This window comes from Lytechinus pictus, chromosome 11, assembly GCF_037042905.1.
Source record: "Lytechinus pictus isolate F3 Inbred chromosome 11, Lp3.0, whole genome shotgun sequence".
Lineage (NCBI taxonomy): Eukaryota > Metazoa > Echinodermata > Echinoidea > Temnopleuroida > Toxopneustidae > Lytechinus > Lytechinus pictus.
Genome location: NC_087255.1, coordinates 31,831,546 through 31,852,968, shown reverse-complemented (window position 1 = coordinate 31,852,968; position 21,423 = coordinate 31,831,546). Strand labels below are relative to the sequence as shown.

At 36.8% G+C, this 21,423-nt stretch overlaps 1 protein-coding gene across 1 annotated transcript; it reads left to right on the top strand.

Moving 5' to 3' along the window:
* Positions 1-270: 270 nt before the first annotated feature.
* Positions 271-19,594, top strand: LOC129271189 (uncharacterized). Its single transcript, XM_054908562.2, has 7 exons — positions 271-439; positions 6,574-6,869; positions 8,613-8,909; positions 13,421-13,920; positions 16,037-16,262; positions 17,555-17,698; positions 19,290-19,594. Exons 2-7 carry the CDS (start codon positions 6,686-6,688, stop codon positions 19,508-19,510), a joined length of 1,572 nt encoding a protein of 523 aa, XP_054764537.2. The 5' UTR covers positions 271-439; positions 6,574-6,685; the 3' UTR covers positions 19,511-19,594.
* The last annotated feature ends 1,829 nt before the right edge of the window (positions 19,595-21,423 follow it).

Sequence of the window (21,423 nt, the reverse complement as noted above, 5' to 3'; positions counted from 1 at the left end):
GCTCGGAAATCAGCCGACAGGGCCACGACAAGAGGCTACCAAAATTGCGGCAGATCAATGCGACCGGAACGGCGTAACGGAAAATATGCGAAGCTTTGGAGCGGATTTCTTTCTTCTTTTTTTTTTTTTTGCTGAACCGTAATTCCATTCAACAATAATAATAATAATACACAGATATGGGGCAAGCATGGGTAAGAAATGACAATGGTTCTATTGAATATCATATTTATTTGGAGCTGTTTGTACATATAATACACGCACATACATAATGCTGATATAGCTAGTAGTCACCTTCTATAATATAATAACTGGTATGAGGGGAAAGATATATGAGAGACGAAATCTGTCATGAACGTATTGTTTCATGTTATTGCCTCTTCTGCTCTTGAGTTCTTTACAATGTTTACTGTTTGGAAGTGAAGAAGCCGTAAAAATTGTGGTAAGTCTTAGAATATGCCATTTGTTGCCATACTATTATAAAGATGAATTAAAAGAGGAAACATTTGTGTATTTTCGGAAATTGCTGTCAACTTTTCCCTTTTTCATCACAAATATTGTAATCGCAATAATCAGTGACACCTAACAGTTCGGTGTAGGTCGGTGTTTAGACCCGGGGTTGGGACAGGCAGGGGGGCTGGCGGGGGGGGGGGGGTATAGCAGGTGATTGCCACCTTCTTTATTTTTAAATTGATGAGATAATAATAGTAATGTACGGCATTATGGGCATCCCATGTTCAGGGAGAAATCAATCGTTGTTTCACTTGAAAATGAGGAGAAAATTCGAATATTTCATACAAAATACATAAGAAATAGTGAGTGGATGACATTAACAGTCTCCTCATTTGCATACCGACCAGGATGTGTATATAACTGTTTTGTGAAATCAAGCGAAACTTTAAAGTGTCATAACTTTCTTTTTTTACATCCGTTTTTGATGAAATTTTCAGTATTATGCTAATTTGATTTTTCTCTATTTATTCAAATCAACTTTTTGTTGGGGTGGACTTGTCCTTTAACTCATGCCTTGTGTACTGAAGGCCCACTAAATTTTGTATGTGCTAGTCTTTGCATGGAGACACGCTTGTTGATCAAAGTTTCAATCAGGGTCTGTGCCTGCAGACTAGTCACTACGCACTTTTCTTCTCTTCCATGCTTCTTATCTTGACAACAGCAATATACTGTTTCCGCATGGAGCTAACACAGAGTAGAAGTAATAGCTACATGGTTTCCGTAATCAATTTGTCGAGAAGTAATATACATTTTCCAAACGTTAAACTCTCGTCATGCTCATTAAAGGACAAGTCCACCCCCACAAAAAGTTGATTTGAATACAAAGAGAAAAATCCAACAAGCATAACACTGAAAATTTCATCAAAATCGGATGTAAAATAAGAAAGTTATGACATTTTAAAGTTCTACTTAAAATTTCACAACACAGTTATATGTAGATCCTGGTCGCTATGCAAACGAGGAGACTGATGACGTCATCCACTCACTATTTATTTTGTATTTTATTATACGAAATATGAAATATTCTAATTTTCTCCTCAATGTCAAGCGAAACAACGATTAGTTCCTCCCTGAATTAGCATTGTTTAACATACGGTTCAGTCAAGTTGGTCCTTCTAATCGGTAAAAAATGAAATATTGTATAATTCAAATAACAGAAATCGAAAGAAATGAAGAGCTCACTTACAAAAGGGTTAAGTCCATTTTTCATCAAATTTGATTTTTTGGTCTCAATGTATAGATTTTTAGTAGCTCTATAAGATGATACAAAAGAAAAGTTGAAATTCCGATTAAAAAGGAAAATCACTTTTTTTTTCAAAGGGGTTAGGCCCATTTCTGTTTGGTTGCAAAAGGGTTTAGGTCCACACATATTTTTTGTTTTGCAAAGAATATTTTTAACAAATATGAAGACAGGTAGATTTCTTTTTATACCCAATTTTATGTTCTCATGGTATAGGGTATCATGAAAATTTAGTGTCGCATAAGAATATTGCACTATGGGACAATAAATAAAACAAATCTTGGAGTGGACCTAACCCTTTTTGCCACCAAACTCTGCTGAAGAGCTCATTTGTCAAAAGGGGTTAGGTCCATTTTTCATAAATTTTATTGTTTTCTGTCTCAAAACCTCAAAAATTTTAGTCGCTCTGATGATACCAAAGAAAATTTGAAATTCACATGAAAACGTGAATAAAAGTGGCAAAGAAAAATCCCTTTTTAATCAAAAGAGATTGGATTCATTTTCGTTTGCTTGCGAAAGGGGTTAGGTCCACATTGATAATTTTTTTTTAAATATTAAAAAAAAAATGAAAACAGGTAGATTTCTTTTATACCCAATTTTATGTTTACATAATAGGGTAGTGCATCGTGACAATTTAGTTTCTCATAAGAATATTGCAATAAGTGAGAATAAAAAACATGGTTTTTCTCGGAATGCTCCAGAGTGGACCTAACCCTTTTTGCAACCAAACTCTTCAAATAGTGAGAGAGGGACCATCATCGACCATGTCATTTGCATGTCACTGAGTTGTGCATATCACTGTTTTGTGAAAATTAAAGGGAAAGCTTAAAATAACTTTCTTATTTTACATCCGATTTTGATGAAATTTTCAGTGTTATGCTAGTTTGATTTTCTCTATTTATTCAAATTAACATTCTGAGGTGGACTTGACTTAAGAAATTATTTATTGTTTGCAGTAGTGAAATGATTTAACATTGATCTCAAACAACCCCTCTTTACCCCCCCCCCTCATTATTGGCCTTTATTTCTTGAAATTGATTTTTTTTATGGTCTACAACTGACAATAATGTTATTAGACCGTTCAAAGGTACCTAGTATAGCCTTCTCCGTAGTAGGACTGATTTACCCTTTTGTAAAATGCCTTTATTTTCTTTCTTATTTTAAAAGCAGAAGGGGGACTTTGTCTGGTGAGAATGGCTAGATGTATAAGTTTTCAATTACTACTTAACTGTCGGATAATGACAACTTGCCAGTGCTGACAGCTTTCATAAAATTGGTCCAAGGATAAAGATTTGCAATCAAATTTTACTTCACAGCAAAGAATACTTTTCGATTATCCAAGCTTAGACATAATCATACCAGATAAAAAAAAAACATAGAAAAGGCATCAAATTATTAAGGAGAAAATAGTCATCAAACAGTTTCTCCATGTCAAGGATTTTCATTGAATAGGTAACGGTATTAAGGTTGAAAAAAAAAACATAGCGAACACTCTCCCTCAGTAACACTTATAACCCCTTTCTTTTCTGGTCCCGCTAACTTTCTTTTCAGGATTTCCTTAAACTAACTAATTAAATTAAAGCACTCGTTTTGATAATGTTCTTTTGTTTATCGATTATTTTCAATTACAATATCAGATATGATGTAAAATGTACTCTTCTACCAATATTTATGTGTTTCGTGTTCAATTTCCATAATGTTTAAATTGACGAAAATGGACATTCAACTAAGGTTTTGTAAAAGGTCAAGTCCACCCCAGTAAAATGTTGATTTGAATAAATAGAGAGATATCAAACTAGCATGATGCTGAAAATTCCATCAAATCGGATGTCAAATAAAAAAAATTATGATATTTTATTGTTTCGCTTATTTTTCACAAAACAGTGATATGCACAACTCAGTGACATGCTCACTATTTCTTTTGTTTTTTTATTGTTTGAATTATACAATATATCATTTTTTTAAAGATTTGACAACAAGGACCAACTTGACTGAACCATATACTGTATTATTAAACAATGCGAATTTCACATGTTCAGGGTGGAATCGATCGTTGTTTCACTTAACAATGAATAGAAAATGAGAATATTTACATGTCCATGTATTTTGTAAGCTGCTGTTGTTTGATGAAGAGTCTATACCTTCTCAAGTTTTTCTTTGGTTGGAGTTTCCCTTTAAAGCGTAGTTTTAAGCATCATACCCAAACCTTTCTCTCTGCCTCTCCTACTCACTCCTTATATCACTTTTTCAAGGCACCCTACGCCTTTGAACAAACTTTTTTAACATGAAAAAGCATCATCCATAAACATTACTTCAAAAGATCTTTATCTGCAAATGATTATAATATAAACACATGACACACAACATATTTTTCGTACTAACCCCCCCCCCCTCCTTTAACAAGTACAAAAATATTCCTCAATCTTTTCTAATTATCAGTAGTAATGTACGGCATTATGGGCATCACATAGGTAATACCAGCATGTACAAAGAATACCCTACTACTTTTCCGCAATGCCTTTCTACTAATAAACGCTGTCCCATTCACTCGCGTACAAAAATACCCTCATATTTATTTTGAAGGACAAGTCCACCCCAACAAAAAGTTGATTTGAATAAATAGAGAAAAATCAAACTGGCATAATACTAAAAATTCATCTAATCGGATGTAAAAGAAGAAAGTTATGATATTTTGAAGTTTCGCTTATTTTTCACAAAACAGTGATATGCACAACTCACATGACTCAGGGACATGCAAATGAGACAGTCGATGATGTCCCTCACCCACTATTTCTTTTGTTTTTATTGTTTGAATTATACAATATATCATTTTTTTTAAGATTTGACAACAAGGACCAACTTGACTGAACCATATATTATTAAACAATGCGAATTTCACATGTTCAGGGTGGAATCGATCGTTGTTTCACTTAACAATGAAGAGAAAATGAGAATATTTACATGTCCATGTATTTTGTAAGCTGCTGTTGTTTGATGAAGAGTCTATACCTTCTCAACCTTTTATTTGGTTGGAGTTTCCCTTTAAAGCGTAGTTTTAAGCATAATACCCAAACCTTTCTCTCTGCCTCTCCTACTCACTCCTTATATCACTTTTTCAAGTCACCCTATACGCCTTTGAACAAACTTCTTTAACATGAAAAAGCATCATCCATAAACATTACTTCAAAAGATCTTTATCTGCAAATGATTATAATATAAACACATGACACACAACATCTTTTTCGTACTACCCCCCCCCCTTTAACAAGTACAAAAATATTCCTCAATCTTTTCTAATTATCAGTAGTAATGTACGGCATTATGGGCATCACATATGTAATACCAGCATGTACAAAGAATACCCTACTACTTTTCCGCAATGCCTTTCTACTAATAAACGCTGTCCCATTCACTCGCGTACAAAAATACCCTCATATTTATTTTGAAGGACAAGTCCACCCCAACAAAAAGTTGATTTGAATAAATAGAGAAAAATCAAACTGGCATAAAAATTATACTAAAAATTCATCTAAACGGATGTAAAAGAAGAAAGTTATGATATTTTGAAGTTTCGCTTATTTTTCACAAAACAGTGATATGCACAACTCACATGACTCAGGGACATGCAAATGAGACAGTCGATGATGTCCCTCACCCACTATTTTTTTTTTTTTATTGTTTGAATTATACAATATATGATTTTTTTACAGATTTGACAACAAGGACCAACTTGACGGAACCATATATTATTAAACAATGCGAATTCCACATGTTTTTTTTTTTTGATTAAGTAGTTTTTATGTTCAGGGTGGAATCGATCGTTGTGTCACTTAACAATGAAGAGAATGAGAATATTTTTTCGTATTTAAGAAATAGTGAGTAGATGACATCATCAGTCTCCTCATTTGCATACCGACAAGGATGTGCATATAACTTTTGTGAAATCAAACGAAACTTAAAATGTCTTAACTTTCTTATTTTTCATCCGATTTTTATGAAATTTTCAGTGTTATGCTTGTTGGATTTTTCCCCTTTTATTCACTTCAACTTTTTGTTGGGGTATATACTTGTTCTAAATTGATATTGAATGCTAGATTTTCAAAAACATGATTTAATTCATCTAAGATGATAGCACTATCATACATCAAAATGAAAAAGCTGTGGATAAGGCAAAGTGGTGAATTAAAAAACCTTGATTTACAGAAAAACACCAAAAGTGGATTTAGCTCCTTTTGGAACAAAACTCTTCATATACTAGTAGCACGTTCGGTGCTGCGGAGTCTAGTGGCATAAAGGCTGAACGCAAAGACTAACGTACTGTTATTTCATTTTTTTGGTCAACATGAACGTGTCTTCTTTCTTGAATATCATCTAAGCACCATGATGGCGAAGTTTCTTATCTCGAATATAGACGAGAAATCTAATTTTCTTTAACACATTTGAAAATAAATATCCGCCATCGTGGTGCTTTTTTATATGATTGTGCTGAGGGTATGTCAGAAAACCCCCATGCACTTTGTACAGGCAAGCTATTCGGTGGGATACTTCGAGATTACATAATGCGACGATCGAGATAATGTCGATTGCTCTCGCAAAACCGGGAGTGCTCCTGATTGAATACGGTGCTCCTATGTCATAAGCTAAAAAGGAAACATTCTGGGTTTTTTTGCTTCCGATGAAAATGACCGGTGATTTATAGGGCAGCGTCAATTCCTACAGGGAAATCTAGGATTAGTCTACAAGTCTTGCCTTATTTCCCCTCAAGACGCGAGAGCAGATCAGTATTAACCTGGTCACTTCTCCCGGTCATTTATTGTCTTCAGGTAGCTGTCCTTTAACTTTCCTGTTGAAGCTCAAGCGCCATAGGTCCTATTGGAAAGGCAATTCCTTCTCCGGGCTGCATGCTACCGACAGCTTTGACCATCGAGACTTTGAATGGGGGCAGCTAGGATGGGATCACGGATAGAAAATACGAAGCGGTGGTTGAGTGACCGGTGGGGTTGGGTCGTCGTGGCCGGTGCTTCGGTGTTTTTCTTTCTCATCTTTGGATTCATGCTTGTCTTCAGCATTATATTCGTCGCCCTCCAAGAAGAATTCAAGAGTACAGTCACCCAAACAGGTACGTACGTGTTTTTGGAGATATGCCATGCTCCATTATCATGCGTCTGAATGCACCATCCCACCCCCCCCTCTCTCTCTCTCTCTCTCTCTCTGAAACTTCCTTCACATCAAGGTACTTTTTAAAGATGTTTTATTGTTTTTCTCTCAAATCAAATTAATTCATTCAGACATTCTACTTTGATCGATGAACAGGCTTAGTCCTGCAACATCGTTGGAGTACTAGTAAAATAAACTAAACTAACTAAACATACAATACAGTTCACAAAGTAACAATTGTAAAAATAATTCTAACAAATTACTTAAACTCTTATACATTTACTAATCATGTAATATTATTCAATGACACTGTATCGTAACAGATGAGGGGTGACTCACAAATGTCTGAGAAAAAAACCTATAAAAAGTAAAGGCGTGGTTCGCTATCCTTACCCACCCTAAGTTCCCTGCCTACCCCCCCCCCCCGCACACGCAAGCACCCACACTTCACACCCTCAAATACTCACACACTTCATACGCCCTTGCATAAGGTGCCTGCGTTTTCATTTGAAACAAGCAAAACACCATAATTAACGAACATAATCTCGTGAGCTCTGTCGCCTCTATACACTATGCTATCATGCTTGTAAGGAAATGTTCCCATTTCCTTAAATGGTTTGATAGTTTACCTCGCCTTACTGCTAAAATTTTCTCTTCACGTTCATTTTCTCAAATCTTCTCTCTAATTTCATTGGGACTTGGTGGTCTTTTTTAATCCTGCTGTAAGCAAAGATCAAATATTTCATTAAAAGAATAATGTAATTGATTATCTGATCCTTCCCTATAATTAGAATGCCTATATCCACCCGATTGACATTTTTTTTGTAAAACACCTACTTAGCTTGTTGTACGCGAGTAAATGGGAGACTGAATGTCAAACATTCGTACCGTTGCACACACGACGTATGGCAAGCCGTTTTAACATGCATATTTCTTGATATCAAGAATTACCATTGCTTAACTACACATAACAATTTCTTGATATCAAGAATTCGATTCATTTCTTGATATCAAGAATTCGAATTCTTGATATCAGAAATTATATTTCTTGATATCAAGAATTCCATTTCTTGATATTCGATTTCTTGATATCAAGAATTCATTTCTTGATATCAAGAATACAAATTATTGATATCAGGGATTCGATTTCGTGATATCAGAAATTCAATTTTTTGATATCGGTGAAAGAAAGAAACACTCTATTCAACGCGTCTACTTTAACTACAGTAAGCGCATGCAATGCGTTGATTGGTTGAATCTTAATTCTTACAGTGACGTCACCTTTTCCTGAGCCGTATTATTGGACGGTACATTTTTAACGGTACGAATGTTTGTCATTGAGCCTCCCATTTGCTAGCGCACAATAAGCCAAGACTAAGTATGCGTTGTGCAATTTACTATAACAAATAGTGAACGGTCTGTCATACAATATTGTTGGACTATATGAACTCCAAATACAAATTGATCCCTCGTGCAGGTCTATTTCACCTCGGCTTCGGCCTCGATGAAATAAACCTGGACTCGGGATAATTTTATATGTGTCGTACATAAGCCAGTATATATTGTACAATAGATTGAACACTACTTATATAAATACACAGTCCCACGCATACTCACACAAAAATTTACACAAATTGGAAACAGATAAAAGCGTAAGGCCTGTTATACGTGTTGAATGTTTGAATATAATTTCTCCCTTACACAGCATGGATGGGTTCCTTGCCGCTAGGTGTTTGCTGTGCCAGCTCACCGCTAATCAGCCTTCTGATTGAACGCTTTGGGCCTCGTGCTATCGTCGTGACAGGGTTGGCAATCTCGTCGGTTGGCATCATTGTGACGTCATTCATGCACTCTCTTCCACCGATGTACTTCTCGTTTAGCTTGGCCTTTGGCTTTGGCTCTGGGATGGCGTTCTTTGGTTGCCTTAATCTCATCCTAACCTACTTCCCCCTTAAGAATGCAACCAGGGCCACGGCAATGCCCATGGCAAGCTCAAACCTCGGTAATTATCCCGCCTCTATAGAGGTAAATTTTGTTTCTCTCTTTCCTTCCTGTCTCCGTCTGAAGTTGCATGGGATAAAGAACCTAGGTTGGTCCCTGGGTAGACTCTCAACAGTTTTCGTCTTCCTCTGTAGGAAGGCTATACTAAGATTGTACACTTTGTGGATCAATGTGAACACAGCTAGTGTTATCAATCAGTGCCACATGATGACGTTGTTTCAGCGTCACAGAACCAATTCAAGAACACAGTAAATGTTTTGAAAATGCCCGTCAAATAACAATGAACAGCTGGAAGTTCTTTGTCGACAATTTATTGATGAACCGGAACAGCTGTTTCGTCCTAAGTTTTGGAGCTGACGAAACATATTTGCTAATACGTCGTTTGCCCAGAATCCAGAACGAAACTGCTATTTTAATTCACCAATTTTCGACAAAGACTTCTTGTTGATCTTTGTTATAAAGGAATTTGACAAAACACTTTCTATGTTCTTAAAAGCGTTCTGCGTCGCGGCGCGAAAATGCCTGCTTTCGCGGAATAGAAAATAAACCCCTCAAAAAAAAAGTTCTGCAACTCAATTTTGAGGGATGATACATCTATATGTTTTTGTTACTGAAGTATAAAAGATTAAACTGGTATCATTGAAAAGTTTAATTACAGAATTCCTCTTTACAATGATGTGCCATCTGCTGTGATTATATAATCATGGAATGTGCAGTTACCCTGAATATAGGTAAAATTCAGGAGTGAAATGTTGCAAAATGCATTGTTTTTTAACAAGATTCTCAATTTCTATAGAATTCTGACCATGCAGACAGGCGACAGTTAATGTTTTGCATAGGTCAGTGGTGATCGAATGGTGCTTTTTAACGAATGAAATGTGCTTGAATGCTATTTGGGTGGTCATTGATGAAGGCTAAAGACTTGAATTGTGCGTATTAAGCATCTTTTTTTTTAATTCAACATCCTAAAAAAAATTTGAGTTCAACATTATTCCAAACACATTCAATCCATTACGCAAAAGAGAATACACAATGTGTGGATTTTTAGGCATCAGTGCATCAACATCATTCAAACTTGGTCCGTCCTCGAAACTGGAAATTCGGTATATTGGAAAGAACAAATTTTGCAACATTTTATTTTTTTTTACATTAATTGCTGCATATTTATCATGTATGTGCATTACAAAAAAAAAATCAAAGAGGGGTATTTCTGCTTTTCATTACCACTTTTACATAATCATGGCATACTAAGCATGCTAAGAAATTCATTACCGCTCAAACTTAAGTTGCAGAACTTTTTGAGAGGTTTGTGTGAAGACAGTTTGCCATTGCAAAACAGTGTAAACATTTCCAAAGTGAACCAACTGTGTTTCATAAAGCCCGGCTCACATTATGCGATCCGGTGCGATGCGATTTTTCAAGAAATCGCATTTTGCATTAAATATGAAAGTTCCAAGAAGTAAAATTATTTCATATAAAGTTTGGCAAGAATTAAGGAATACTGAAATCATATTTTAACTTTGCGGCAAGCCCCGTGGTCGGAGTAAAGTCCAAGTCGGCTTCAAGTCGCAGCCGATGATGATGTCATTACGATTTTGAATTAAATTTGTTTATATTCATTTAGGGAGGCTCGAACTGGGCTGAATTACAATTTCAGTAGTCCTACCACTATTCTGAATACTGATCCGTAATATTTTATTAGTTGGAAAGTCCATACCAAATGTTATCACAATTAATTTCTTTGAAATTCGGATCGCGACGAATCGCAAAGTGTGAGCCAGGCTTTAGGCATTAACCTACTGTATGATTGAAGCATTAACGACCTCACCATCCTCCCTTTCACACGGTACCTAAATTGTAATTTGAATGAACCAGTGAAAAACATTTTTAGCACATGTGAAACCAAACTACAGTGCGTATAAAAAAAAGTTTACACTTTGAAAAAGCCCTAGCTGGGAATTAAAAAATATACAACATGTGGGTAATTTTTTCACATATAATCTTGGGTTTGGGTCTCATCTATCCAATGAAAGTAAAAGTTTTGTCAGAATGTTACACTTGAGTTAGCACTGTCCATTTTTGTAAAGCTCGCAGAAATCTGTTTGAGCAGAAATGCTCGTTTTCACGCTGTGTTAAGGGGAAACGGCGAAATCAAACTTACCCTGCGAAACATTTCTCATACATTTTCCTTGCACTTTTAGTCAGTTGAAATAAGACGGATACATTCAAGCATTTTGTAACAATTTTGCCACCCAAATCGAAATTTCAGCACTTAGTAAGCACAACCTATACCCTTTTTGTGCCAGCTGGATCTGAGGACATAACCGAATCTGAACAAAAGGTTAAATCAGACATCTCCAGCATTATTTCACTCAGTTTTTGTCATTGAAAGTGGGTTTACATTTCATTTTTCATTTAATACTTGTTTCTCCACACTTTTCCCAAGCTTGGCAATGATTAACAAAATGAAAATCAAGCTTAAGCCATTCCATGTACATGTAAATCACAGCTCAGTGTAAAGCAAATATCGTCACGATGGCCTCGGTGTGTGGGGGAGAGGGGTGGGGTGAAATGCTCTCTTCGAAGTGTTTTGGGCAAGGAATCAAGTCAAAAAAGGTAAAAGATATCTTCAAATCAATTTTAATAGCTAAATTCTACGTGCATAACTATTTCAAAGTTCTGCGCAAATCATTTTTCACTAACTTTTCAAAAGTAAGTGGTGCTCACTCATGCAGAAATATTTTTCGACAGTTATTTCGTCATTTGATTAAATACCTGTACCGATGTTAAAATGTGGAAAAGTGTTCAGGATATTACAAATGTATAATTTTACAGGATTTTTTCAAAGTGTAAACTTTTTTCTTATACGCACTGTAGAATCACAAACGCTAATCACAATCACGAATTCAAATTCTACATCGGAGGTGAATTCCAGTTAAGTTTCACTCAAATTACGGTACGAATTTTACGTCTGAAAGGGTTGACCTCCAAAACATCTTTTGGAGTGCGGTGCTTACGTGACCTTTCAAACACTTCCGTAGATAATAGAATTGTCGTACACTCATTGACTGTAGTTTGTATTTGCGACGCAGTGTTTTGATTGACAAGCCACCAATGACACAATAGCGCCTTCGCTCAGGTATTCGAATTAAAATCACAGTTTTCGAGTGAACGTGTGAATGGTACGATGATTCTATAGACGAAGTGCAATCATCATTACTATGATGGTTCAAGATTCACATAAGGGCCCCATATGAAGTTATCATGCCCTCAATCTCATATGCTAGTGCGCTATGCACAACTTTATTATTATTACTATTACTTTTTAATATTTTTATTTTAATCATCAAGAATCACAATATTTACAGTAAATTAGCAAGATAAAAAAATAATAAATAAAATCAAGAATAAAAAATACAGAATATTATTTAAACATATTATAAGAACAAACTCCAAGACTGACAAAAGATGCATGGTTATTGAAAGAAGTAAGAGGTCGAAATTGCCTCGCCACCTAATGGAACAGTCACATTCCCCCTACGGTGGCCGTACGGCGAGTCGAAGACAGTCATTTTACCCGGGGGGGGGGGGGGCACTTCCATTGACGAGTGGATACCATGCGCGACCATGGGGTCTCGAAAAGCACCCTAAACACGTATTTTCCATTTTCTGAAAATGCACCCCTTAACAAGTATTGGCGTGTGAAACTATACCTTAACAAGTATTGGAAACAAATACTATTGGCGAGTATTCCCAGAATTGAGCCACTAAACAAGTGACAGCGATGTATTTTCCATATTCTGAAAATGCACCCCTTAACAAGTATTGGAAACAAAATGATACTCTTGGCAAGTATTCCCTGAAATGAACCCCTAAACAAGTACAGCGATGTTTCATTGTTGTCACGGGTCCGTCGGTCGTCGGTTTACCTTTACACACTATTATGGTTTAGTACGGCCCCGCACCTTCCACACCTCGCGCAAATCGGACTCTAAACACGTAGTGTTGGGGCAAAAAGGACATCCTTTATAAAATATTTTGATTTTGTTTTATCATCCCCGCATATTTGACTCTAAACACGTATATTTTTCCGAGCGAAATAGATACCCTTTTTTCAATATTTTTGTGTTTTTGACACCCTTATCATGTTACGTACGTAACGTGCCCTATCTAGAAAAAGACATCCTTTGGCGTGTTTTTTGGGTCGCGCATGGTATCCACTCGTCAATGTAAGTGGCCCCCCGGGTCATTTTAACATTTTTTTGTACCAGTTACATTTTGGTTTGATTAAAAATGAATAAAACAGCGGTTTTCGACTCGCCGAAATGCGACCGTCCCAATCGGTGCCAGCGCTATTATACACAACTTAGAATCGACTGATTGTTGACTATTGAGTGTTCTTTCCCACTGGGGAAGTTTAAATCTTGTTTCGCCTTTTCATAGTTTGTTCCAATCCTTTTTAAAGTGATTTCCGATTATTTAGGGTTATTCCATTTTTACCATTTATTGTAGGTACGTTTACCCTTGGACCTTTGACCTACCTTCTGCAGACACGATACGGATGGAGAAACATGCTAAGAATCATGGGATCGTTGATAGGGGTCATCTGCATACCCTTGAGTTTGCTGGTTTTGAAACCGCCATCTAAACCAAGAATAGAACACAAAACGATTTGCGCGTCCGGAAGAACGAAATACTCTGAGATAGCTTCACAGGAAGACGAAAATTCCGACGTTCGAAGTGAAGGCATCAAAAGTCAAAACAATTCTTCCAGTCATGAAACTTCCGCAAAAATGGATAAAACCATTCATGAATGCGATTTGTGTGATAACACACAGAGGATAGCCGATGGACGAAAAATGGTTATCAAAGGTAGAGTGTATCAAGAAAACGAAACTCAACGTAGTCCCATTTGCAGAATTCTTCGTACTCTTTTGTATCCAGATGTCCTATTGCTCTCATTTTCTGTATTCGGATATGGTCTTGTAAACTCCGTTTTCTTCATACAATTGGTGAGACTAAAGATAAGATGCGACAAAACTAAGCAACATTTATATAAAGCATTCAGACATAGAGAGACACTCGCACTGCCAAACATTATGTATATGCCTTAACGCATGATATAAGACATCATGGATATTTCATAATGTCTTGGCTTTTGTTATACGATGTCATTAAGCTGTCTGCACAATTCTGGACCATTCTTTTGGCGCTAAATTTCGTTTTTCACAAGAATTCAAATTTGATGTTGTCGCCTGATGTACATGTAGACGCGTAAATGTATGTTGCATGCCTCTGCAACACTTTTGATGCTTCATATATCTTTTCTGTCTGGAACATAATTCATGAGAATGATATTGGAGCGTTCTTGCTGAGATTTTTCTCATCAAGATATCAAATTACAATTAACTAAGAGTAGTTGTAGTGTTGTTGCTATGTTGGTAGTGGTAGACAGTATGCGGTAGTAGTAGGAGTAGAAGTAGCAGTAGTATTAGGAAAAATGTATTTAACCTGGATCTGGATATAGGCAAGGACCGCTGTGGTATAATAAATGACCAGGATATGGGGGTAACGGAGAATGATACTGAAGGAAGTCGTCTACGACATTAGCCTTGAAACCTGTTTCTAGCTGTTTGGGATGTCATGTTAACAACAAAGCATATCAATATGTGACTTTCTACTGCCTACTAGGCTGTCTCGGACCCGATAAATGTCCTTACTTTGAATTGTCTTATTGGTCTAATGGGTCTTAGAAATTCATTTGAAGGTCTGGTGGAACCAGCCACCGGCCGCTTTTAATTATAGGAAGATATATCCTTGCGCATCTCCGCCTTCAGATTTGACTGGTCAGCATCTTCGTCATACTTTCATGCATGATCTTAAGAAGTGTTGTCTCCAGTGATGAAACAAGTCCCTATTACTTCCTTTCAACTGTTCAAGGGAGTTGATCATGTCCTTCTCTAACATGTACGGTTCGACACCGTGGCGCCATATTCGATACTTTATTGCTTGACAAGAGCCACGTGTAGGTTGTCATTTGCTTTTTACAAGTGCAATTACTGATTTTGTTATGCTAGTTTTCTTGGCAGCGTGTGAGCTCAAACTCCGCTACCTTTTCCCCCAGAATTTCTCCTTGTTAAGAGCGTTCAGGTACACCTTTTTTAGATGTAGATGTGAGTGACTTTGAGGTTCTGAATCCCAAGCCCCATTTTTCAGCCCATTAGTTTTGTTAGGTCTTCCAGAAGTGTCTCGTGATCTTTTTCCGTTCTGATCGGTCTATAAATGAGTATTACCAGTCATCAGCAAATAAGTGTACTTGTGATTTAACGCAGTTTAGAAGGTTAGTTATAGGAATACCGCATGGCGGTCCGTCCAGGAGCTACATGTAGGTCTTTCGAACATTCCTTTAAAACGGTAAGTTTGTCTAAGATTCTTAATTAAAATCATCTTTACAGCTACTGTTGTAATTATAATTTCAAACCTTTCTGTCAAACGGAAATCGTCTGAGCTTTACAGAATACTCAATCATATCAAGATATCCCAATAGGTTCCATGACAAAAGCTCCGACGACAATTGCTCCGAAGGAATATCTGCACGTTAAGCCAAACATAACCTTCGAAACTGAATAAACCCCAATCCTTATCTTTACATATCGTCGTCATAGTCGTAGTAATAGTTAATCGTATATACACGGTGGACTATGGGGGTGACACGACATTTGCTCAGGCGACAGTTGCTCCGGGCTTTATTTCGTCCAATATATTATAGGGTAAGGGTTGTTGCTATGTACTCCTAATTAATCTACAGTAATTAGCAATTAAGGCACATAAATAAGCACACATCTGATACTCTTGTTATATGATTCCAAAGCAAGTTTATTCCGCATTGCGCCTGCGCAGCTACAATTGTGAGTCATGCTATGACATCATGTATGACATCATTATAAATATATAACAGTAGCAATAGCGTTTTATGTTAGGGTTAGGTTTAGTATAGGGTATAGTGTTAAATCCATGACGTTGGTCATTACATATAGTGTGTGGAATTTACAGCGGAGCAATTGTCGCTGGAGCAAATGTCATGGTACCGAATATGTAACAGTATTATGGTTATTCTTTAATTATCAGGTAAACTTCATGATTTCTATCGGGCGCACGGCAGAGCAAGGAACACAGGCCGTCATGGTCATGAGCATCTCCGTCACGATCGGCAAAATAGTGCTAGTCCTGTTTGCGGACATGGCACCTTTTCCTAAACTTGGCTTCTTCCTGATCTCTAGTTTCATCGGATCTGGTATACTGCTGTCCTTTCTGTGGGTGCATGAACACATCGCTGTGTTGTTGTTGACGGGCAGTAAGTGTTATTTGCTCATAATTTTGAAGGGGGTTGCTCCGGAGGGAGTAAACACTTGTAGATGGTGGAGGCGGTGGGGATATAATGTAGAAAAACTCGGGCATCAACAACTGATAATTGCCGGTCCTGATTATATTTTCTATAGAAATAAGAAGGAAATCCTTCTCTCTGCCCGTGAGATGCTCGTATTGACTTCCAAACTAATATTCGCCAACGTCACACACGTTAGAGAATCTATCACATCCTTTTCTGAATGTAAAGTGTTGCGGTTTCATTCTGTCATGTATATTACGAAAATTTGTGGAACACTTCTATTTATTATGATCATTTAATGAGGAGTTCTAAATTTGTCTCTTTGCTATTTCGTACTAGCTTGGAGTGTTGGGTGGTGTGCACACCGGGGAGCAATTTCTTCTCCTTAAAGGGGAATCCAACCCAAATAAAAACTTGTTTTTATAAGAAAAAGAAAAATAAGACAAGTTGATAGGTGAAAGTTTGAACAATATTGGACAAACAACAAGAAAGTTATGAATTTTTAAAAGTTGTAAATATTGGTAATCACTATACCCATGGAGACTTCAAATTGGCCGCATATGGGATTTCATAGTGATGTAAGGCAAGGACTACTCTTCCATGTACTCCTCCAATACATATTATGGCTAAAATGTAATTTTTCCCAAAAGTTTTATTTTAAATTATATTTTTCTTTTATGAGGACATAAACAATATACTACCTGGATTATATTTTGATTATTGCCCCAGGGGAATGGGTACTTAGGAGAAAACCACAAATCCCTGATAATAAAGTACATGGCCTATGGGAAAGTTGTCCTTGCACCTTGTCTTAATTTACTTACCCAGTAGCCAATTTGAAATCTACATAATATTAGTGATCTCAATTTTAAAGCAGCTATAACTTTCTTATTGCTTGTCCGATTTCTTTCAAACTTTCGCCATTCTGTTTAATTTATTTTTCTCCTTCCCAACACAACATTTTATGGCCAAGAATGGATTCCCCTTTAATTGCCCCCCCCCCCCCTGCCTCTCTCTCAAGAAACGAGAAAACATGTCACAGCCATAGTTTCTGAGATGCTTCCTTTCCCCATGATGAGATTAAAATGATAGCGAGAGACGGAATATGGGATAGTGACAAAAAGGCCTACCGGTATTTATCCTATTCTTATGTATATCATTATGTTATGCTTGTTTCCCACATTTATTTCGGAAATGGAATATGCAGAAAAATCGTCCTCTCTGGATAATTCTACTTGTGATTTATTTCATTATTTCAGCATTAGGCGTGACTGTGGTAGGTATATGTGACAGTCTTCCGTATTCAGTTTCCAACAATACCTTCGGTGTTTCAACAGGAACTCAAGCCCTTCCCATTATTGCCTTCTTCCATGGAGCTGGATTCATGCTTGCATCCTTTCTCGGTAAGATGCACGGGAAAATCTATATATGAAGATTGCTTTCCAAACTGGACGTCAGAAAAGAAAGAAAAAGTAGGGTCTAATTACACCGGTCACATTTGCTCTAAAGCTTATATGTACGACGGCCGTAGGTAGTATTCGAAATCTAGTGACTAACGTATTAGCTTCGCTTAAAAAATAAATAAATAAACTGCGGCGGCCCAGTGCCACTCTACGGCGCATCCATAAATTTAGAGGCCGAAGACGTGGCTTTCGAATTGAATTATACAATATTTTCATTTCGATGTTAACAATAACAATGTAATAATGCCGTTTAACGATTCTACGACGGCTGTACGTCTCGCGTACGGTACATGGCTCAGTGTGTTTGCCATGCGGGCGGACAGCGTCCAGCTTGTTCGTCTGCCTTATTGGCTTCTATCAAAATTCACCGCAAGTAAGTTTTATAATTTTTGTGGTCACATCCAGTGGCGTACCTAGGATTTTGCACAGGGGGGGGGCAAAACCATAGGCCAAAAAATTTGACAAGCAAAAAAAAAAAAAAAAAAAATTTAAGCTCGTCAGGGGGGCAATAAAGGTCTTCAAGCTCGTCAGGGGGTGGGGGCAGGGATACGTCCTTTGCATGGGTTGTGGCTCGTCAGGGGGGGCAGACTGTCCCCTCTGCCCCCCCCCCCCGTAGGTACGCTAGTGGTCACATCCTTAAGTGCCTTCGCCTTCTCTTGAGCTTCTAGTTTCTATGTCGGAGCATTTTTATAAGAAATATTGAATCGAACATAGATCACCGCACTTGAAAGGCACACTCCATTCTATCTCAAGTGGCCGCAATTTGCTTGTGCGTACAACGTAAGCACGCGAAGAAAATACGATGACCGTGTGTATCACTTGCGTTTAAAGAGTAAGTAGTCACATGTGCGTTTTAATATTGAGCTCTTCATTGAGCTCTGAATAGCTCCGTGGTCTATACCATCTTGCACGTCCTGCATGCGTACTGTGTGCTTGATAGAAAAATGTGAGTGAACCACTTCGCGCAGAGCAAGGAGTACACAAAATTCGCCGCAGATCATTATGGAAACTCTGCGGCGACCTTATAATTGCTATTGCCCCCGTGTAAATTTTGACTGATGCTTCAGTAGATGACAACTTTCCTTCATTTTGATTGACAGAGAACCTCTGTTACTATGGCTACTGTCGGATAACACAGGAACCGCCCGACAATTAGTCCTTTCATTCCCAAGACTATGTTAACGTTTTGTGATGATAGTCCAAATCTCAACATATCTTCTTTTTTTTTTTGGGGGGGGGGGTATTTTTCCAGAGATTAAGATTTTCACTTCCTACTTGTCTCCGAGACAGGTCTTGGATAGGGATTAACACCCCACCGAAAAAAAATGGTCTGTAGCTACCTTTTTCTAAAATGTTCATGCGGTGCCAGACCCATTTTAGATGAAAAAAAATGTCATTCTTATTTTCATCATTAATCCGCAAAATACATTATTTCTGGGCTGCGTATGATTTGCCCCCACTTTCATTCTCTTTCTGTCTGTCTTTCTCCTCCTTCTCTTGATATCATTCAATTTCTTTGTTTTTTTTGTAGGTGAAAGTGTAGATCGGACTGGATCTTACGACATAACTTTATACGTCTGCATTGGAATTTACGCCGTGTGTGCCCTGTTTTGCATTCTAGTTCCTGTTTGCCAGAGGTGTTTCGCCAAAGACCGTTTTGTTATGGACGTTTATTTCGAATGCAAACATGAAGAAAGTACCAAGGATGAAATACATACGAGTAAAAATAGAAAAAGCACTTTGTGTGGATAAAGAAGAAAACGTAACATACATTGTCACTGATAAGGTGTCTTCGGTATGATTTTTGTTGTTGTTGCTTGCAGCCGCACAGAAAGTTAAAGGAGCTGGTTTCTTTTGAGATTAGGCCAATTCCCCCAAATATAAAGAGAAGCAAGTGCCTGCTTCATAAGTGAGCATATCAATAGCTAGTTGTAGCTAAAGAAAAATCAATTCAACGACAGGCCAAAATACGTTGACTGTTAATTGAAATTCTCGGAAAAAAATCGCCACGACAAAGTTTCAAACCTTTTATTTTTATTTATTGCAAAGATTAACAAAATTCCATAAAAATATGCACCAGATCCTTTAGTTTTAATAATGATTTTTTTAATCCTTGTAATTACCACGAAGTGTTGTAGTGCCTTGATGCTTGGCCTGGGCTTTAAGGCCTACTTTATCAAAGCCTTGGCCTTGGACTTTCAAGCCTTGGCTTCGAGGATTTTGAGCCTTGAAATTTCAAGGCATTTCAAAGTTTTTTTTTAATTTATAATTTCTATAGTCTTTTCTGTATTAAACTTAAATATCTTAATTATTTTGTATGTTAAATGACAATGATGGCCAATATTACCATAATACTAGTACTAATAGTGCCCTCTACTTTATTATTATAATTGTCACCGTAAAATAATTGATAATAATGTCGATTATGATAATGAAAGATCAAAGTCACCGTAACTGTAATAATACTATTAGTAATAATAATAATAATAATAATAATAATGATTTTACACATGATAATAACAGTTATAATGATAACTGACCATGATTTTGACAATAGTTGTCATATAAACTCCTCAAAAAGTTTGGAAATCTGAGTTTGGCCATTAATTTCTCTTAACTCTCAATTTTACACAATGCACATTTGATATCATTCAGAAGATCATTTAATTCTCTTTAAAATGATACCCTACATATTATGATTATGGTTCACATGGAGGTGCAGTGCCTTGAAATGTGGGGGCAAGGTCAAAATTCAAAAGTTGCAAAATGACAATATTGAAAGTCACTGTTCTTTTTTTCCGTGGTGATGAGTGAGTTTCTCAGCAGTTTCTTTTTTTTTCATACACCTTAACATCAACATTAACATGGAATCAAACACACCTCTGCACAAGCAAACACTAAACAAACAAACATGCATGGGTATTTCAAACCAAAACTTAAACTATGTAATCTCACAGATCTTCAATTTTGGTGAATTAAAAATAAGTAACACTCTCGGTTCAATCAATCATTCACCTTTTATACATATTTTGTTCGTGCCTTACTTCTGTTTGTAAAATTCCCCATTTTGTATATCGTAAAATTGAAATGCCTTGACCTTGATGTTTTCAAGCCTTGGCCTTGGGTTTCAAAGCCTTGGCCTTGGGTATTGAAGCCTTGGCCTTGAGGGTTCCGGCCTTGACTACAACACTGTTACCTCGGTTGTTTCATTCCTTCGCTTTTTTTTTTTTTTATAGATTATTGGTCATATCACGTATTTTGGTCTCCGAAGGGTAAACAATATCCTGTGAATGGTAATAACTGAAAACAGTAGCGTTACTATACAAAAGCACGTATCCCTCAAGGCTCCAGCTCCCCCCCCCCACAAAGTAGTTGAGAACCAACTTGAAATGGAATTTTGTCAAAAGGCGAGATTTCTTTCATTCCAAAATCTCGGCAAAACACCAAATCTCTTTATGTTTTAACTTTCATGTCATTCCTGGCCGGCGAGTTCATTTTTCTTGATTTATTAAAATGCGGGTACGTAATAAAGTAAAAATGCATAAATCGGTGTATTTCTCTTAAGTTTTCTTGAAATTATATCTGTTTATGTAATTATGTATATTTCCATACAGCTTGTTTTTTATATAATTTTTTATGTTTTATATTTAAAAATATAGATACTG